This window comes from Dunckerocampus dactyliophorus, chromosome 2, assembly GCF_027744805.1.
Source record: "Dunckerocampus dactyliophorus isolate RoL2022-P2 chromosome 2, RoL_Ddac_1.1, whole genome shotgun sequence".
NCBI lineage: Eukaryota > Metazoa > Chordata > Actinopteri > Syngnathiformes > Syngnathidae > Dunckerocampus > Dunckerocampus dactyliophorus.
The window spans coordinates 16,003,704-16,019,015 of NC_072820.1; the positions used below are offsets into that span (position 1 = coordinate 16,003,704).

The window sequence follows — 15,312 nt, forward strand, 5'->3', positions numbered from 1 at the left end:
TCAAGATGTTTTCTAGCAAAATTGAGACAAGCCTTAATGTTCTTTTTGTTCAGTAGTGGTTTTCGTCTTGGAACCTTGCAGGCCGTTTTTGCCCAGTGTCTTGCTTATGGTGGAGTCATGAACACTGACCTTAACTGAGGCAAGGAGGCCTGCAGTTTTTTGGATGTTGTTGTGGGGTTTTTTGTGACCTCTTGGATGAGTCATTGCTGCACTCTTGGGGTAATTTTGGTTGGCCGGCCACCCTTGGGAAGGTTCACCACAGTTCTATGTTTTTGCCATTTGTAGATAATGGCTGTCACTGTGGTTCGCTGGAGTCCCAAAGCATTAAAAATGGCTTTGTAAGCTTTTTCAGACTGATAGATCTCAATTAAACACAGTTAAGTTTTGTCTTTACAGGGAGGACAATATAACTTTTTCATACAGGGCCAAGCAGGTTTGGATTTTTTTTCGCCCTTAATAATAAAAAGAAAATAATAAAAACAGAATTTTGTGTTCAGTTGTGTTGTCATTGACTAATATTTAAATTTGTTTGATTATCTGAAACATTTAAGTGTGACAAACATGCAAAAAAATAATAATAATAATATAATAATAATAATAATGATAATATAATAATAACCAGGAAGGGAGCAAAACACTTTATCACACCACTGTACAGGTACAATAAGTCTACATATATTTTCCAAGATATTAAAAGTTTGGGGTTTTTGTCATGAATCTGAGTTTCCCCATGTTGCATGGCTAGTAGGTTGCACTGAGAGTTGGAATTCAGAGCTTCGTTTGTCTGACCTGAAAGCATTCTAGTTGAAAGTAAACCAAAAAAAAGTGGCCGATGACCTAAAAAAATGTGCTGTTGAGGATTAGATGTGCGTTTTTTACTTTTTACATGAAAACCTACACATACTTCTAATCCCACTAATAGCCAATTAGTCATTTAAGTAATTCTTAATTTCTAACAATTGTGTGGAATCGATAATGATGATAAATGCACTACTTGGCTGCAGCAATCAGAAGCACTGTTGATTCAGTCACAACTAGTTTGTTGTCTAAACAAGTACAACGTAAGGTCATCAATAGGAGGTAGAGCTGCATTGCTTTCACACCACCAAGTGCTCCATTATTATTGCAATAAACAATAAAATAACAATAAAAGCCCAACAAAATACCTTACCCAACGAGCAGTCCTCGCCGTAAAAGCCCTTGTCACAGACGCACTGGCCGTCCACACAGCGGCCATTAGTGTTGCAGTCATTAGGACACTTCTGGATACTGCAGTCCTCGCCGGTGAAGTGTGGGAAGCACACGCATTTTCCATCAACACAGTGGCCCTTGTCATTGCAGTTGTCAGGGCACATCAGCTCGCCGCAGTCGTCGCCTGTGTAGCCCTGATGGCAGACACACTTGCTATCCACGCAGCGGCCATTGTCATTGCACTCATCCGGACAGGAGGACACTGAGCAGTCTGGGCCTTCCCACCCTGGATAGCAGAAGCAGCTGCATGTGTCATGTTGGTAGGCCCCATGACCACTGCAGCTTGTGTCCACACCTAAATATGTCAAGAGTAAGCAGTTTGATTGTCATGCTAGTTCAGCTATTAATTTTGGGTCCTACCTGCAGTGCCACAGCATCCCTGAGAACATTGGGTTTTCAAGTAGTTGACTTCCTCCTCCAAGCCGTTCACTCTGTACAAGAGAGACTTGAAGCTCTCAGATTCCTCACAGCCACATTTTGGTGACTGCAGCCTGATATTGTGTCTGAAGATGATGTCATTCTCCCCAATCTTTGTTCTCTCCATCTGCAGACCTACAAAATATAATCAAATACCGCTCGATACAATGAAGTGAAGTTCAGAGGCAGTTGTTTTAGTGTGTAAAGTTTGTTTTTTACACCTGTTTCATCTTGGTTTGGCAGTTTACAACTGGATCCCCCTGGAATGTCGATGTTATAGACATGGCTGAAGGTAACGTCTTGTTCAGGGGCTAAAGAGTCCACGTTGCTGCTGCAGCTGAAGTATATCGTGCAGAGGAGAGCCAGCAGGGCCCTCCATAAAATTCTAGTGGTCATGGCTAAAGGGTAAGAGGAGAGCAAATTCATTTTTCAGAGTTATACGTAGTTTGGAGATAGTCACCAATGAACCTTTTGCAGTGCCACTCAACTATATAATTCTTTGTTAAATTAGAACTGTCATCAGACAAGAATGCATATAGAAATGGGATATTAAATAATCTGTTTGTCCTATTTCATAGCGATTACATCTCTAGCACGGACTTATATAAAATGTATCGTATGTCAGCGGAACTGCAGATGTTTGTCATCGCGGCCGACTGGACCTGCACAGACACGTCCAGTCAAATCTTTTATAGACAACTGAGGACAATTAGAGAGAATCACTGTTGACAATTATTTATATTGCGTTCAGTGAGGCTGGTTATTTATCTCAGCGGAGACCAAAGTGCGGCCCGGGGGCCATTAGTGGCCTGCATCTTGTTCTTAATAGCCAGCGGCACATTGTAGAAATTAAATTAAAGAAACCCCCCACCCAAAAAACAGCAATACGCTTTGTGACCTCTCACACAAAACCAACACAAAGTTTTGTCTTTAAATACATTTTTTAGCCACTTTACAAAATAAAAAATATCAGTATGGCGCCCGTATCCTTTGACTTTTCCATTTGCAGCACTCGCTGGAAAAAGTTTGGACACCCCTGATTTATCTGAATGTATCTAAAGCAGGGGTGTCTACACTTTTACCATACAGGGCTACATATGGAAAAGAAAAAGTAAAAAGATGCGGGGGCTATTTTGATACATTTTATTTTGTAAAAAGGCTTAAAAAAACGAAAAAGAAATACTTTTTATATGTATTTAAAGACAACATTTTCTGGTAGCTTTGTGTTTAGCATATTATCATTAACACCTATTCACCTATTTTTACACCTTTTTTGCTCTTTTTTTCCATTGTGGCTGTTTTTTTTGTTTAATTTCTAATTTAATTTCGTTTGCCTTTATGCTCAGTCATACATTGTAGGTCTTCACTTCTGCAGTGCTCCACAATGATGTCATTGTGTTTAGCCAAACTGATGTCATTTGAACCCAAATCCCCGCTGTGGCTCCCACAAGGAGGCTAATTACAGGCTCTCAAAAAAGCTGTGTCACTTCATCATTCCAAAGCACTTTTGTAGATCTTAAGATGAGCGAATGTTCTGGGTTTGTGTGGTCCATGGGTTTGTGTGACATACAAAACCTTTTAATATGATGACTGAATGCTTAGTTATACTGGGCCTCGCTGTGATGCTTGATAATGAGACCCAATAGAAGAGCTTTGTCAAAAATTGTGCCCCTCACAAAGATGATAACAATGCTCAGTTTTTATTGACACACTTTCAGTAATTTTATAATGTGTTTATTATTGTGGTAGTAGTTTGCAGTGCTGTGGAACTGGACTGTGTAACTAAACAGAACTGCAGGTAGCCAAAAATTAAAACATTAAAAAATCCCAACTCCCTTTTATCATATATGTGCCTTATCTGAACCAATAAACCAAGAATATTTGCTAATCTCTGTCTGAGACTTTGTTGAGCAGAGACCACAAAAACAGATGGAACAGAAAATGATTCCCCTGCAAAAAAAATCCCACTGGGCTCACTGTAAGCTTTGTTCAATGTGCTGCAATAGCCTTGCTGATTTTCCCCTGCCACGATAATGAAACTATTATCAGATTAATAGCTATTCTCAGTAGGGATCTATGATCCTAAGTCAGGGTTGGGCAAACCTTTTGACTCGGGGACTGCATTGAGTTAACAAAATTGGCCGTGTGGCCAGAATACATATTTGATACACGCACATTAGTTTAAGCTTATGTCATACAATCTGCTATATGTGCTTGTGACCATTTTTTCAGGAACACTTTAAACATCAAGACCACATCAAATAACAAAATTGGATTTTACAGTTTTTGTTTTCCTGAATAAGACACCCGGAATCTGAACTATGAACGATAAAACATTGACTATTAAAGAGTATGTGAACGTCCCTCCCTTTTTACTTTGCAGACAGTGCAGTGGGTAGGTTAAGTTGTGTGTCATATATTTGTTGACTTGTGTTTGTTTGGCACTATGGGTGAGGTAGTTGTCTGGATCGCTGCATGTGAAAAGCTACTTAAACCATCAAAAGGTTGTCTCAGATTGACTGACTCTGACTATTTGCAAATCATGTTGCCAGCTTGTATGTTAAACGTTGAAATTAAATACTTCGGAAGCAACTGGCGGGCCGGATTCAAATGCTTGGCGGGCCGGATGTGGCCCCTGGGCCGTAATTTGCCCACCCCTGTCCTAGCGAGTACGAGGGAGTGTACAGCTTACATCAAGAGCCGAAGTGGAAAATTTATACCTCCATTAGATATACATTTTTCCAAATGGGTCCAACAATTTGGAAACCAACCAAAAATTTTGAAAAAAATCCTCAAAGCCTCAGAAGTTTTCTTTGACTGTTTTTGTGATGCCTCCACCAAAGGGTACCAGTAATGGCAAAACGCAATAATATAATAATAATAAAATATGACAACCACAAAACCAGATATGGAACTTATTGCAATGTGTCTAATATGATATACAGTAGTAACTGGCACCAACATCTGTAGGTACCGTATGTCCTCATCAAAGGCTGAGTACTGTACTTGTATTCTAGTTTTTTATAGTTTATATAGTTTTATATAGGGTTACAGAAGTTAACTTCTTGTTACACTAGTATGTGAAGGCTCTGTCCCACTGCACCGTTTAACAATTCAGTCTGAAAAATTAGGGTGTATTTTCTTTTTTTTTTTTACTTTATTGGTTTTTCAGATGATTTACAGATATATCTAGATGTTGACTGAAGGCGCTAGCCATCCCAAACTTTGGACATGTTCAAAATTTCATATGACCAGCTTTGAATAGCGATTGGCGGTTCTCATATATTACGCGCATGCTTTTTTTGCCCTTTTCACTGTATACGAGCAGCATCTTGCCATTTTAGACTTTTATGGCTGTTAGTCACGCCAACAGCTCATCGTCCTCCAGCCACGGGACTCACCATATGCAACATGACAACAAGTTTGACATAAATATTTAGACGGAGGCAGACGGAATCTTTAAATGGCAGTATGGGACAGAGCCTTTAGGCATGTTCAAATGTCCATTGTTGTCCCTCATTACTATTCCGCATTCCTCTTTGTATTCATTGGCGTGTTATACTGTTGTCCTGCTACGATGTCCCATTATTTTCATAGCTGGCCCCAACTACTGTATTGCCATCTGCCTGCGGTGGAAACACAAGCCTGAGGTGGTTCACCATTCCAAACCATGCTGTGGTGAACTGAACTGTACTGCTTGGTGGAAACATATCTGAATCAGTTCAAACACAAGTAACTTGTAGCCACCGGTGTAATTGCTATTGGTGAAAAGGTTTGGCGGCTGTTTGAGCAATCCAAGCCATGACATCACTCTTTTGTGACGTGTGTGGCAGTTGTCACGTCGACTTTCATGGTTGTTTCATGGGAACATGTGATGGCGAAGAGAAAGTGAGGCAATTGAATAATTGACTAAAAATGATGAATGTGGAAGATAGTCAAGCACTCCATAGCGTCCATATGTGTGGAAGGAAGAGACGCTTTAACAAGCGCTTTTATAGCTCCTCCTATAGCCACTATGACCTTTCGAGCAGAACAAAAGGCTCCAGAGAGGGGAGGTACATAAAAATATGTACTGTACAGTCATGTGAAAAAATATCCTCCAAAATCGTCAGAGTGACACCATGGTGTGTCCTAATTTATTCACGTGACTGTGTTGAGTCAACTGAATAGATCAATTGACAAAGGAACTTTGGCATTACATATTGTTGAAGTCATTGGCCAATGGGATTTTTCTGGATTTTTTTAATGGGTTGTGGCTAATCCATCTCACATCTGAAGTAATTAAAAGTTGATGCAGAGAGAGGCATGGACTGGAGAGTGACGGTACAAATCTACAGATAGCTTTCAATCTGGCTCGCGTGTCACTAAACAAAGTTACACATTCCTTTCCTGACAATAACTCCTTCTCCGTGTCAAAGAGGAGCTATTTCAACAGGACTGTGAAATGCATGTTGTCTGCGTGTGATGTGTGCTCATCCCAAAAAGACAACATTTACTGCATTGTGTGGGGCCACCGTGCCTGGATCCACAGGCTTGACAAGCAGTGACAGATGTCAGTGTGTTTGTGTGTATATGCTCTCACAAAAGCTGTGAACGCGCAAACTGTAAATGGGAAGAGGGGCCGCGGGTGAAGCACACAAAAGCAGACAACGCGTTTTTTAAGTACGCGCAGGAGATCCATCACATCAAAGCTGTTTTGCCGGCTTTCTTCAACCCTCAATGAGAGTGCGTTTACAAAGGTGAGCTGCACGGGCGTCACTTTATGTACATCTGCAAACATTGAAATGGCTGTGGTTACCTTTCTTTCCTTTTTCAAAGCTCGAAGTCAGCAAGGGCGCTGTAAACTGGAAACCCAATGATGAGGCTCAAAATCGTCAGCCTTAAGCCCAGCAGACAGAGCAAGCAACCTGAAAGCGTTTATCGTCTATAAGGCAGAGTGTCATAAAAGTGTCATAAAATCGTCTGTACAGCATGTGCTTGTGTCCCTTTTTTCAGGAGCACTATAAACATCAGACCACATCATATAGCAAAATAGAATTTTACTTCTTTTTTTTTAACTAAATAAGACAGCCGGAATGTACATGAATAAAGGATGTGTGATATACAATATGAACTATGAATGATAAAACATTGACTATTAAAGAGTATGTGAACGTACCTCCTTTTTTACTTCTCAGACAGTGCCGTGGGTAGGTTAAGTTGTGTGTCACATCATATTTGTTGACTTGTGTTTGTTTGGCACCATGAGTGAGGTAGTTGTCTGGATCGCTGCATGTGAAAAGCTACTTAAATCATCAAAACGTTGTCTCAGATTGATTGTGACTACTTGCAAGTCATGTTGCCATCTTGTATGTTAAAGGTTTAAATACTTTGGATTCAAACGCTTGACGTGCCACATGAGGCCCCTGGGCCGTAGTTTGCCCACCACTGGTCTAAGGGCAACAGGGCTGCCAGGTGAAAAGCTCAACGCAGGAGAGAAAAAGCTCCTGAGCTGTGGCTGCGAGGCTTCCTTGAAAGCCACCGCATTAAGCAACCTTAAGGTCTTTTTTATAAGCCGCCCACTCAGGGATGTGGGTCTCTCTGTCTCCCCTCTCTCCAGTGTTGCGCATGGCTGACGGCCCACATCTGGAAGTCATTTTCAGGGCTTCTGTAGGTCCCCTGAGCCATGCACAGTAGCATTAAATGTAAATCTACTGGTTCAGCAATCTCCAGCAAATCAAACCTGCTCTTTGTTACTAGAAATATCTCTACCTTCATGTGTTAGCACCTTAAGGGAAATGAGCTTTGACAGGTAAAAAATGATTTTTTTCACACAATGAGGCTATTAACAGGATATTCATATCATAAATAATAGTCTAATTTCTCATGAAATTAAAGTCCATCATATAAGTCACATTTTAACATTAACTTTCAGCTACATTCCTTTTACATCAGCAACTGTGTTCATAATTTATATTTAATTGATTGTGCTTATGTTGTACTGGGCAGCCAGACTCGTTCCTATGTCGCAGTAAGTTACATTTGTGGTTTTATGGTTATGACTATACTCTTCATTTTTGTCATCACTTGTACCCTTTTGTGGTGGCATCACAAAAAAGTCAAACAAGCCAAGGAAAAAGCAAAATTAACTTATCTTTTAGATGCTCGCTGAGCTGAAGTCTCACAAATCTTATGAGACACATGTCACGAATGATGGTTTGACTTGTGAGGCATATTTTCCACCCCTAAAATTATGTTGAATTTCAAATGTGTAAGATTTTTCGTATTTAACTCTATGCGTTCCACTTTCCTGAGATTAATTCATATTTTTTAATTACTAAAATGTGCTTTTTGAGTCATTCACACTTTGATTCCCTGTAGCTTCGTGAGAGGAGTAAAATATTAGGAACACCTGTCAGTAGGATTCAAAGTAGTTCTACAATCACAACAAATTGCAACCACAAAAATATACCGATACATAAAACAATAAATTGCCAATTGAATACCTTTCTGAGAGTGTCAGTCAAAACTGAGCATTATAAAGAATTGTAAGGAACGTTAATTCAGCGATTGTATTGGATCATATTGTGTTGTGAGGTCTGTATAAATTTTTCATTACAATTGAAAAACATGTCACACGTTTTTATTCATTTAAAATATAGATCAATTATAAAAAATAATATATCAATTATATAAACAACATTTTACATTTTATCATAAAAAAACAACTCAGGCTCATTAGAGCTGGATAGATAGCAAGTGCATGCAATTGTATAACTAAATGAAATTCTAATAACTACTGTCTTACCCTTGATGATAGGAATCCTTCTTGTGACACCTGTTGACGACTGTGGGTCAATGAATGAAAGACCTCCACAACACTGGTGACTTTCTCTCGCTCTCTCTCTCCCACTTCACTTGTTAAACACACGTCCCAATTGCCTTCAGGCCAGTGGGCAGTTATTTGGGAGTGGCCCCTTGCTGCTGCCTCTTCGAATCCCACAAGGGGAGAAGGAAGAAAGGGAGGAGAGCAGTTGTGAGCAGCTTTTAATGTTTTTTTTTTATTGTATTTTTCTTTATGTCCCTGAGGTAATCAGCCTCTATTCACACACACAGCTCACCTTTCCATTATGACAGCACTTTCTGTACCTTTCCATAATATTTGTCATATGTAGGTTATTTATGGTGGCAGACAAGGAAGGGAGGGAATAATGTGTTCAGCGGAAAAAGGTAATAAGACTGGATAAATACAAAAAGGAAAGCCAAGAAAAACCTCATTTAGACTAAGAGTCAATGGGGAGAGCTTCTATTTAAGGTCATTATGAGCACAAAAGCATCTTGTGCCACCTTCACAGTTTACCAAAGACCCCTAGTGTCAAGGTCGGTAATACTTTAAACTGACAGGGAGTATGTGTCTAAATATATTTTAGAGGGATTCACATTTCTGTGGGTTGGGGGTGTGGGTGGAGGGATGTTGAGTGGGGTTGTTTTTAGAATGACAATTCTGGTATATGAAGATAAAGTGCTACATTTTGGCTTGTTGTTTTAACCAAGCCTACCATCAATTCGTTGTTTTTTATTTTGAACATTATTTTTGATAGGATGGAAGTATCTCTTTCTGAACTCCTGTTTCAATGGCCATGGCGGAGGTCTGCGTGGTTGCAGCCCAGTAGTGTAACCCATTTTGACTCAGTTGCTTCAAGATAAATCAGTTCAGTTACTACAGATAAATGCATACATGATAAAAAGCATACATTATGTTGACAGAATAAACATTCACATATCATATACAGTATTTGATTTCTGCACACAGTGAAGCAGCTTATTTGAAGTAAACACCTCTTTAATGTGCAGGAAACGCCACTCTGTTCCCCAGATGGTTCTTGACAGGTAATATATGCTGGCGTTATCACAACAATTAGCTGGTGACAGCTGACTGGATGCTGATGAAAACAGTGGGAGGGAGTCCAAAAAGGCTGGAAAAAAATGATGCACAGTCGTGTTGGGCATTCTTTGAATTTAAATGATTCCTCTTCTGATTGCCGGTTCCTAACGATTCTCCATTCCGATGTTTTTGAAAGGTTTTTGAAAGTTTGCATTGTTTAAGTCAGAGTTCTTTTTGGATCAAATGTCTGAACTTCTCAATATTGTTTAATGACATGATCTTTTTTTATCAACTTTACTATGAATTTCTTACAGGGCTATTTTCAACCAGTATATAAATATCAAACCATTCAACTTGAATATAAATGTTATAAAGTTTCTTTTTACAGCAGTACACTTTCACAAAAGATGCTGCTTCAGTGTTGGTGTAAGCTATTTTTTATGACACCCTTATTTTGTTAACACAAGTAACAGGATATATATAGCCCAAGCGCTATTATTTTGAAGGCCGGAAGTGCGTTGTGTGAGTTCAGAAGATTCCTGTTTCTAACAGCGACGACTGTGCAAATAAAAAACTTGCCTAGCCATCGCCATAGCTCCCTTCCCTTATTTACATCGAATTTCCACATCAGCTAGCATCCTGAAACCCTCGGTTACATTGAACGAGACGTCATTCATTGTTGGACTTCCCTGATTCTGATTGTTTAGAGGAAGCTCTATATCGCGCATCAAAGACAAGGTACTCTGTTATTTCTACACTATGAATGTGAGAACATTAATCATGTTGGTCATGCACCCTCCTTTGCATCAAGAGCCGACCGCTCTTTTTATGAAGCTAAGCCAAACATTTTAGTCGCATCTTCTTTGCAGGTGCTCACCGGCTTCGTCGTTGGTGGTCGCAGGTATTTCTTCCCGTCGGCGAAGTGGGCATCGAAACTAGGAATCAAAATAAAAATATTTAAACGATGCTGAGAGAATCACAATGTTAGTCCCAGTTCCCATTGATGCTCAAGACTCGATGCCCAACCCTAATGCGCAGTGAGCAGTGAGGGCATTAAGTGCTATTAAATGACAACATTATTCAATCATGAAATGTACTGGACTGTAATTGTATGCGGGATAAAGCTAGGAGAATGCCACTTGAGAGGCTTTGGGTATGTTTAGAAACAGGTTCAAGCCATGAGACAACCGGATGCTCTATAAATACACAATCAAGAATGTATACTTACATAACACTACAATCAGCTCATTTATTTGCTCTCGCTGGAGTTTTGTATCTTGTATATATCACTAAAAGGTATTTATAATCATGTCATGGATATTGAATTACAACGATCAATTTTTTTTTCTCATTTAGTATTTTATTGGATGTTAACTTTTGGCTCCAGGATTTTAGATGGCGCAAGTTGATTCTCACTCTGGTATGCAGAAAGCATCTGATGACGATAACAGTGCTTCACGGCAAATGAGAAAATATTTAATGCAGAACCACTTACTTCCCAGGAAGTATCTTTGTTTCCTGTTGGAGAACATGTCACAGAAGGGTGACATATCTTCTAAATGGATGCATCTTTGCACTCCTTCTGTCCGGTAGGTACTGCAGACCAGTGCACGCCAAAGTAAATCTCAAAGTAATGCATTTAGCAGTAAATTCCTCTGCCTGGCATACATCTAATTACAGTTCCGCTGATCAATAAAACAGAAAAAAGGTATGCGACGCAAGGCTTTTTAATGACTTTATAAATGTAACTGTCACATTGGCCCCTCTCCTTTACGTGAGCTGGTGTGCTTGCTCAGTGGAGGAAGTAATTCATTGTGCACATCTTCACACCTGCTGCAGAGCTTTGGGTTTCATCCCCTTGTCCTCTTTCCGCCAATATAAATCGCTCCAGTGATGTTGGTGCTGCTCACAGATTCCGCGTTATGACAACCGTATGTGAGAACACACAGCTGCTGTTTACCGAATGAATTTCAACATCTGTGTGGTGCGCCATAATTAAAGTTACAAATCAGCGCTCCTGCCAAAAGTGACAGAGGCTGATTTGATGTCATTGTTTATTGCTGTGGTGCTCAGAGAATCTCTATAATGTGCATCAAGGTGTCTCAGCATCTGCTATCACACAAGAAAAATGTAAGAAAAAAGACTTCTTTTGTATAGTGCAAATGTGTATGTTTCTTAAGTCAGTTCTTGGGTTAACAGAAAGCGTTTTTATGAAACTATATCAAAAATTACTATACAGTACTGCTAAACATTCAGTCTTCTAATGGAGCCGCTATTGGGACATGCAACATGACTGATTTCACATTTCCTTGTGTATCTGGAATCAGTTTATGCACTGCGACTGCGAAGCAGAATGACCAAATGATCCAAATATTGCCACCAGCTATCCATCACATGAAAAAAGTATTCAACATCAAAAGTCGCCATATACCATAATTATGATGTACAGTTATTTCCATTCGTAAACATGAAAGAAATGGGCCAACGTCTTTCCAGCATGTTTACATGGAAACAACCTCATTACTGTAGATTTAAAGGAAACACAGGCAAAGATTCTGCATGTTTACATTTGCCAAAGGCCTCTGAGGCTGCTTTTTTTTTACATTCTAAATACAGTGGTGTGAAAAAGTGTTTCCTGATTTCTTTTTTTTTTTTGCACGATTGTCACACGTAAATGTTTCAGATCATCACACAAATTTAAATATTAGTTAATGACAACACAACTGAACACAAAATGCAGTTTTTAATTGAAACTTTTTATTATTAAGGGAGAAAAAAAATCCAAACCTACATGGCCCTGTGTGGAAAACATCATAGCTGGTTAGGCCACCCTTAGCAGCAACAACTGCAATCAAGCACTTGCAATAACTTGCAATGAGTCTCTTACCTGTGGAGGAATTTTGGCCCACTCAACTTTGCAGAGTTGTTGTAATTCAGCCAAGTTGGAGGGTTTCGCAGCATGAACCACCTTTTTAAGGTCATGCCACAGCATCTCAATAGGATCAGGTCATGACTTTGACTAGGCCACTCCAAAGTCTGCATTTTGTTTTTCTTCAGCCATTCAGAGGTGAACTAGCTGGTGTGGATCATCGTCCTGCTTGAGCATCATTGGTTCATCTTGAGGTCACGAACAGATGGCCTGACATTCTCCTTCAGGATTTTTTGGTAGACAGCAGAATTCATGGTTTCATTTATCACAGCAAGTCTTGCAGGTCCTGAAGCAGCAAAACAGCCCCAAACCATCACACTACCACCACCATATTTTACTGTTAGTATGATGTTCTTTTTTTTAAATGCAGTGTTACTTTTACGCCAGATGTGTTGGGACACATATCTTCCAAAAAGTTCAAATTTTTGTCTCGTCAGACCACAGAGTATTTTCCCAAAAGTCTTGGCGATCATCAAGATGTTTTCTGGCAAAATTGAGACGATCCTTAATGTTCTTTTTGTTCAGCAGTGGTTTTTGTCTTGGAATTCTGCCATGCAGGCCGTTTTTGTCCAGTGTCCTTCTTATGGTGGAGTCATGAACACTGACCTTAACTCAGGCAAGAGAGGCTTGCAGTTCTTTGGATGTTGTTGTGGGGTATTTTGTGACCTCTTGGATGAGTCGTCGCTGTACTCTTGGGGTAATTTTCCACTCCTGGGAAGGTTCACCACTGTTCCGTGTTTTCGCCATTTGTGGATAATGGCTTTCACTGTGGTTCGCTGGAGTCCTAAAGTTTTAGAAATAGTTCTATAAGCTTTTCCAGACTAATAGATCTCAATTAATCTCAGTTAAGTTGTGTTTTAAAGGGGGGGAATCACTTTCTTTTTCACAGAAAGCCATGTACGTTTGGATTTTTTTCTCCCTTAATAATAAAAAACTTTCATTTAAAAACTGCATTTTGTGTTCAGTGGTGTTGTCATTGACTAATATTTAAATTTGTTTGATCTGAAACATAAGTGTGACAAACATGCAAACAAATAAGAAATTGGGAGGAGGCAAACACTTTTTCATACCACTCTATATGTGAGTCATCACATCAGAGAATGTCGAGTAGATAAAGACAACTAAGACCTTGCAGTAATTGCAGGCAGAAATTCTGGGCCCCATGAAAAAAAATCATGTTCCCCCCCCCTTTTCATGAATTATTAATTTGTATAAGTAATTACCTATTTTTTGGGAAGACCCCTGGCTAATAGCACTCATAAATAAACTGATGGTGATGGTTTGATTTATTTTGAACATGCATACAAATTACAATGGAATACATCACATATTACAATTCCGCATGCCCAAAATCCTACTCCCCCTCCATTTCACATCAATTGTTAATACGTCATTGTAATGATGTATTACAATAAGAGTTAAGGTTGTAAATCAGTATAATAAATTAAACAACTGCATAATATTAGTAATACTGTAGCTAATAATAATAACAATAATAATAATATGTGATAATACATACTAATAAATACAATACTAATAATTATTATATAATGACGGCTGAAGAAGTTAATAGGTGACAGTAGCATAGTTGGACGACGTAGTAGTAATAAATGAGGAGTAAGTACAGTTGTCATTTGACTTAGCATTGTACGGATACTCTGGCTCAGGATTCTTCTTCCTTGTAGTTTGTAAACATCAACTGCTTGTACCGTTTCTTAAAATGGCTCATTTTAATGCATTGTTTGAGTTTTTAGGGGAAACCCTGCAGCTTGTGTCCTTTCTCTGCAGTACACACTTCAGACAGTCCTGGGCGGAGTCACCTGGTCACACCTGCTGGCAATCTGTAATCAGCTGCTTCGTAAGCCTTAATTGCTAACGTGCCTGCTCAACAGGCTATCTTCTTGTCAACGCCAAGTCGCATGCACCATTGCTCCTTGCGCATGCATGCGTCCTCTCTATGCATTTTCTACCTTTTTGCTATATAACCTCTCTCTTCACCGCTGAAAGGAAGTGCCTTGTTTTTGCTACAGCTTATTATTTCCACCTGTTGCCTTCCTGTCTGGCGTTGTGTTTTTCCTTTGCCTTTGCCCAGTCTTCTTTTGTTACTTTTGTCGTTTGTACTTTTCTATTGTTGTTATATATATATCATATATCATATATCATATATCATATATATATATATATATATATATATATATATTTTGCCATTAGGGCCGCACAGTGGTCTAGTGGTTAGCCTGTTGGCCACACACTAACAGTCTGGAGATCGGGAAGACCTGGGTTTGATTCTCCCTTGGGCATTTCTGTGTGGAGTTTGCATGTTCTCCCCGTGCGTGGGTTTTCTGCGGGGACTCCGGTTTCCCCCCACATTCCAAAAACATGCATGTCGGGTTAATTGCCGACTCTAAATTGTCCATAGGTATGAATGTGAGTGTGAATGGTTGTTTGTCTATATTGCGATTGGCTGGTGACCAGTCCAGGGTGAACCCCGCCTGTCGCCCGAAGTCAGCTGGGATAGGCTCCAGCATGCCCCCGCGACCCTAATGAGGAGAAGCGGCATAGAAAATGGATGGATGGCTATTTCGCCATTGCTTTTTGTTGTATTTTTGCTAGGGATGCTCCGATCAGTGTTTTATGCTGCCGATTCTGATACCGCTCATCCACGACTGAAATCAGCCAATACCGATACCAATCACATGGATTAATTATACATTTTTCAATTTATTTATAATGCTAATCATGGTATTATTACTAGTGCTATTGGCCAGGAGTGCCGTATAAAGGGGAAAAGTCAGGACAATTCCAAGGTCCCTTGACTGCCATGGGACCCACAAAATAGGCAATTACCAAT

General features: G+C 39.6%; 1 protein-coding gene and 1 long non-coding RNA gene across 4 annotated transcripts in view; one reads left to right on the forward strand and one right to left on the reverse strand.

Annotated features, from left to right (window-relative positions):
* tnn (tenascin N) overlaps nucleotides 1–8,632 on the reverse strand; it is a 31,464-nt gene extending 22,832 nt beyond the window's left edge. For 2 of the 3 annotated variants that reach the window (XM_054767358.1, XM_054767356.1), the window contains exons 1-5: nucleotides 8,456–8,632; nucleotides 6,467–6,575; nucleotides 1,890–2,066; nucleotides 1,612–1,803; nucleotides 1,172–1,546 (exon numbers count right to left, since the gene is read on the reverse strand). In XM_054767358.1, coding sequence (XP_054623333.1) covers nucleotides 1,172–1,546; nucleotides 1,612–1,803; nucleotides 1,890–2,064 — 742 coding nt within the window. In that variant the 5' untranslated portion in view covers nucleotides 2,065–2,066; nucleotides 6,467–6,575; nucleotides 8,456–8,632. The remainder of the gene's footprint in view (nucleotides 1–1,171; nucleotides 1,547–1,611; nucleotides 1,804–1,889; nucleotides 2,067–6,466; nucleotides 6,576–8,455) is intronic. The other variant, XM_054767357.1, reaches the window with a different exon arrangement.
* The window catches only part of LOC129176882 (uncharacterized), a 34,662-nt gene that overhangs the window by 4,479 nt on the left and 14,871 nt on the right, over nucleotides 1–15,312 (forward strand). The window lies entirely within an intron of this gene.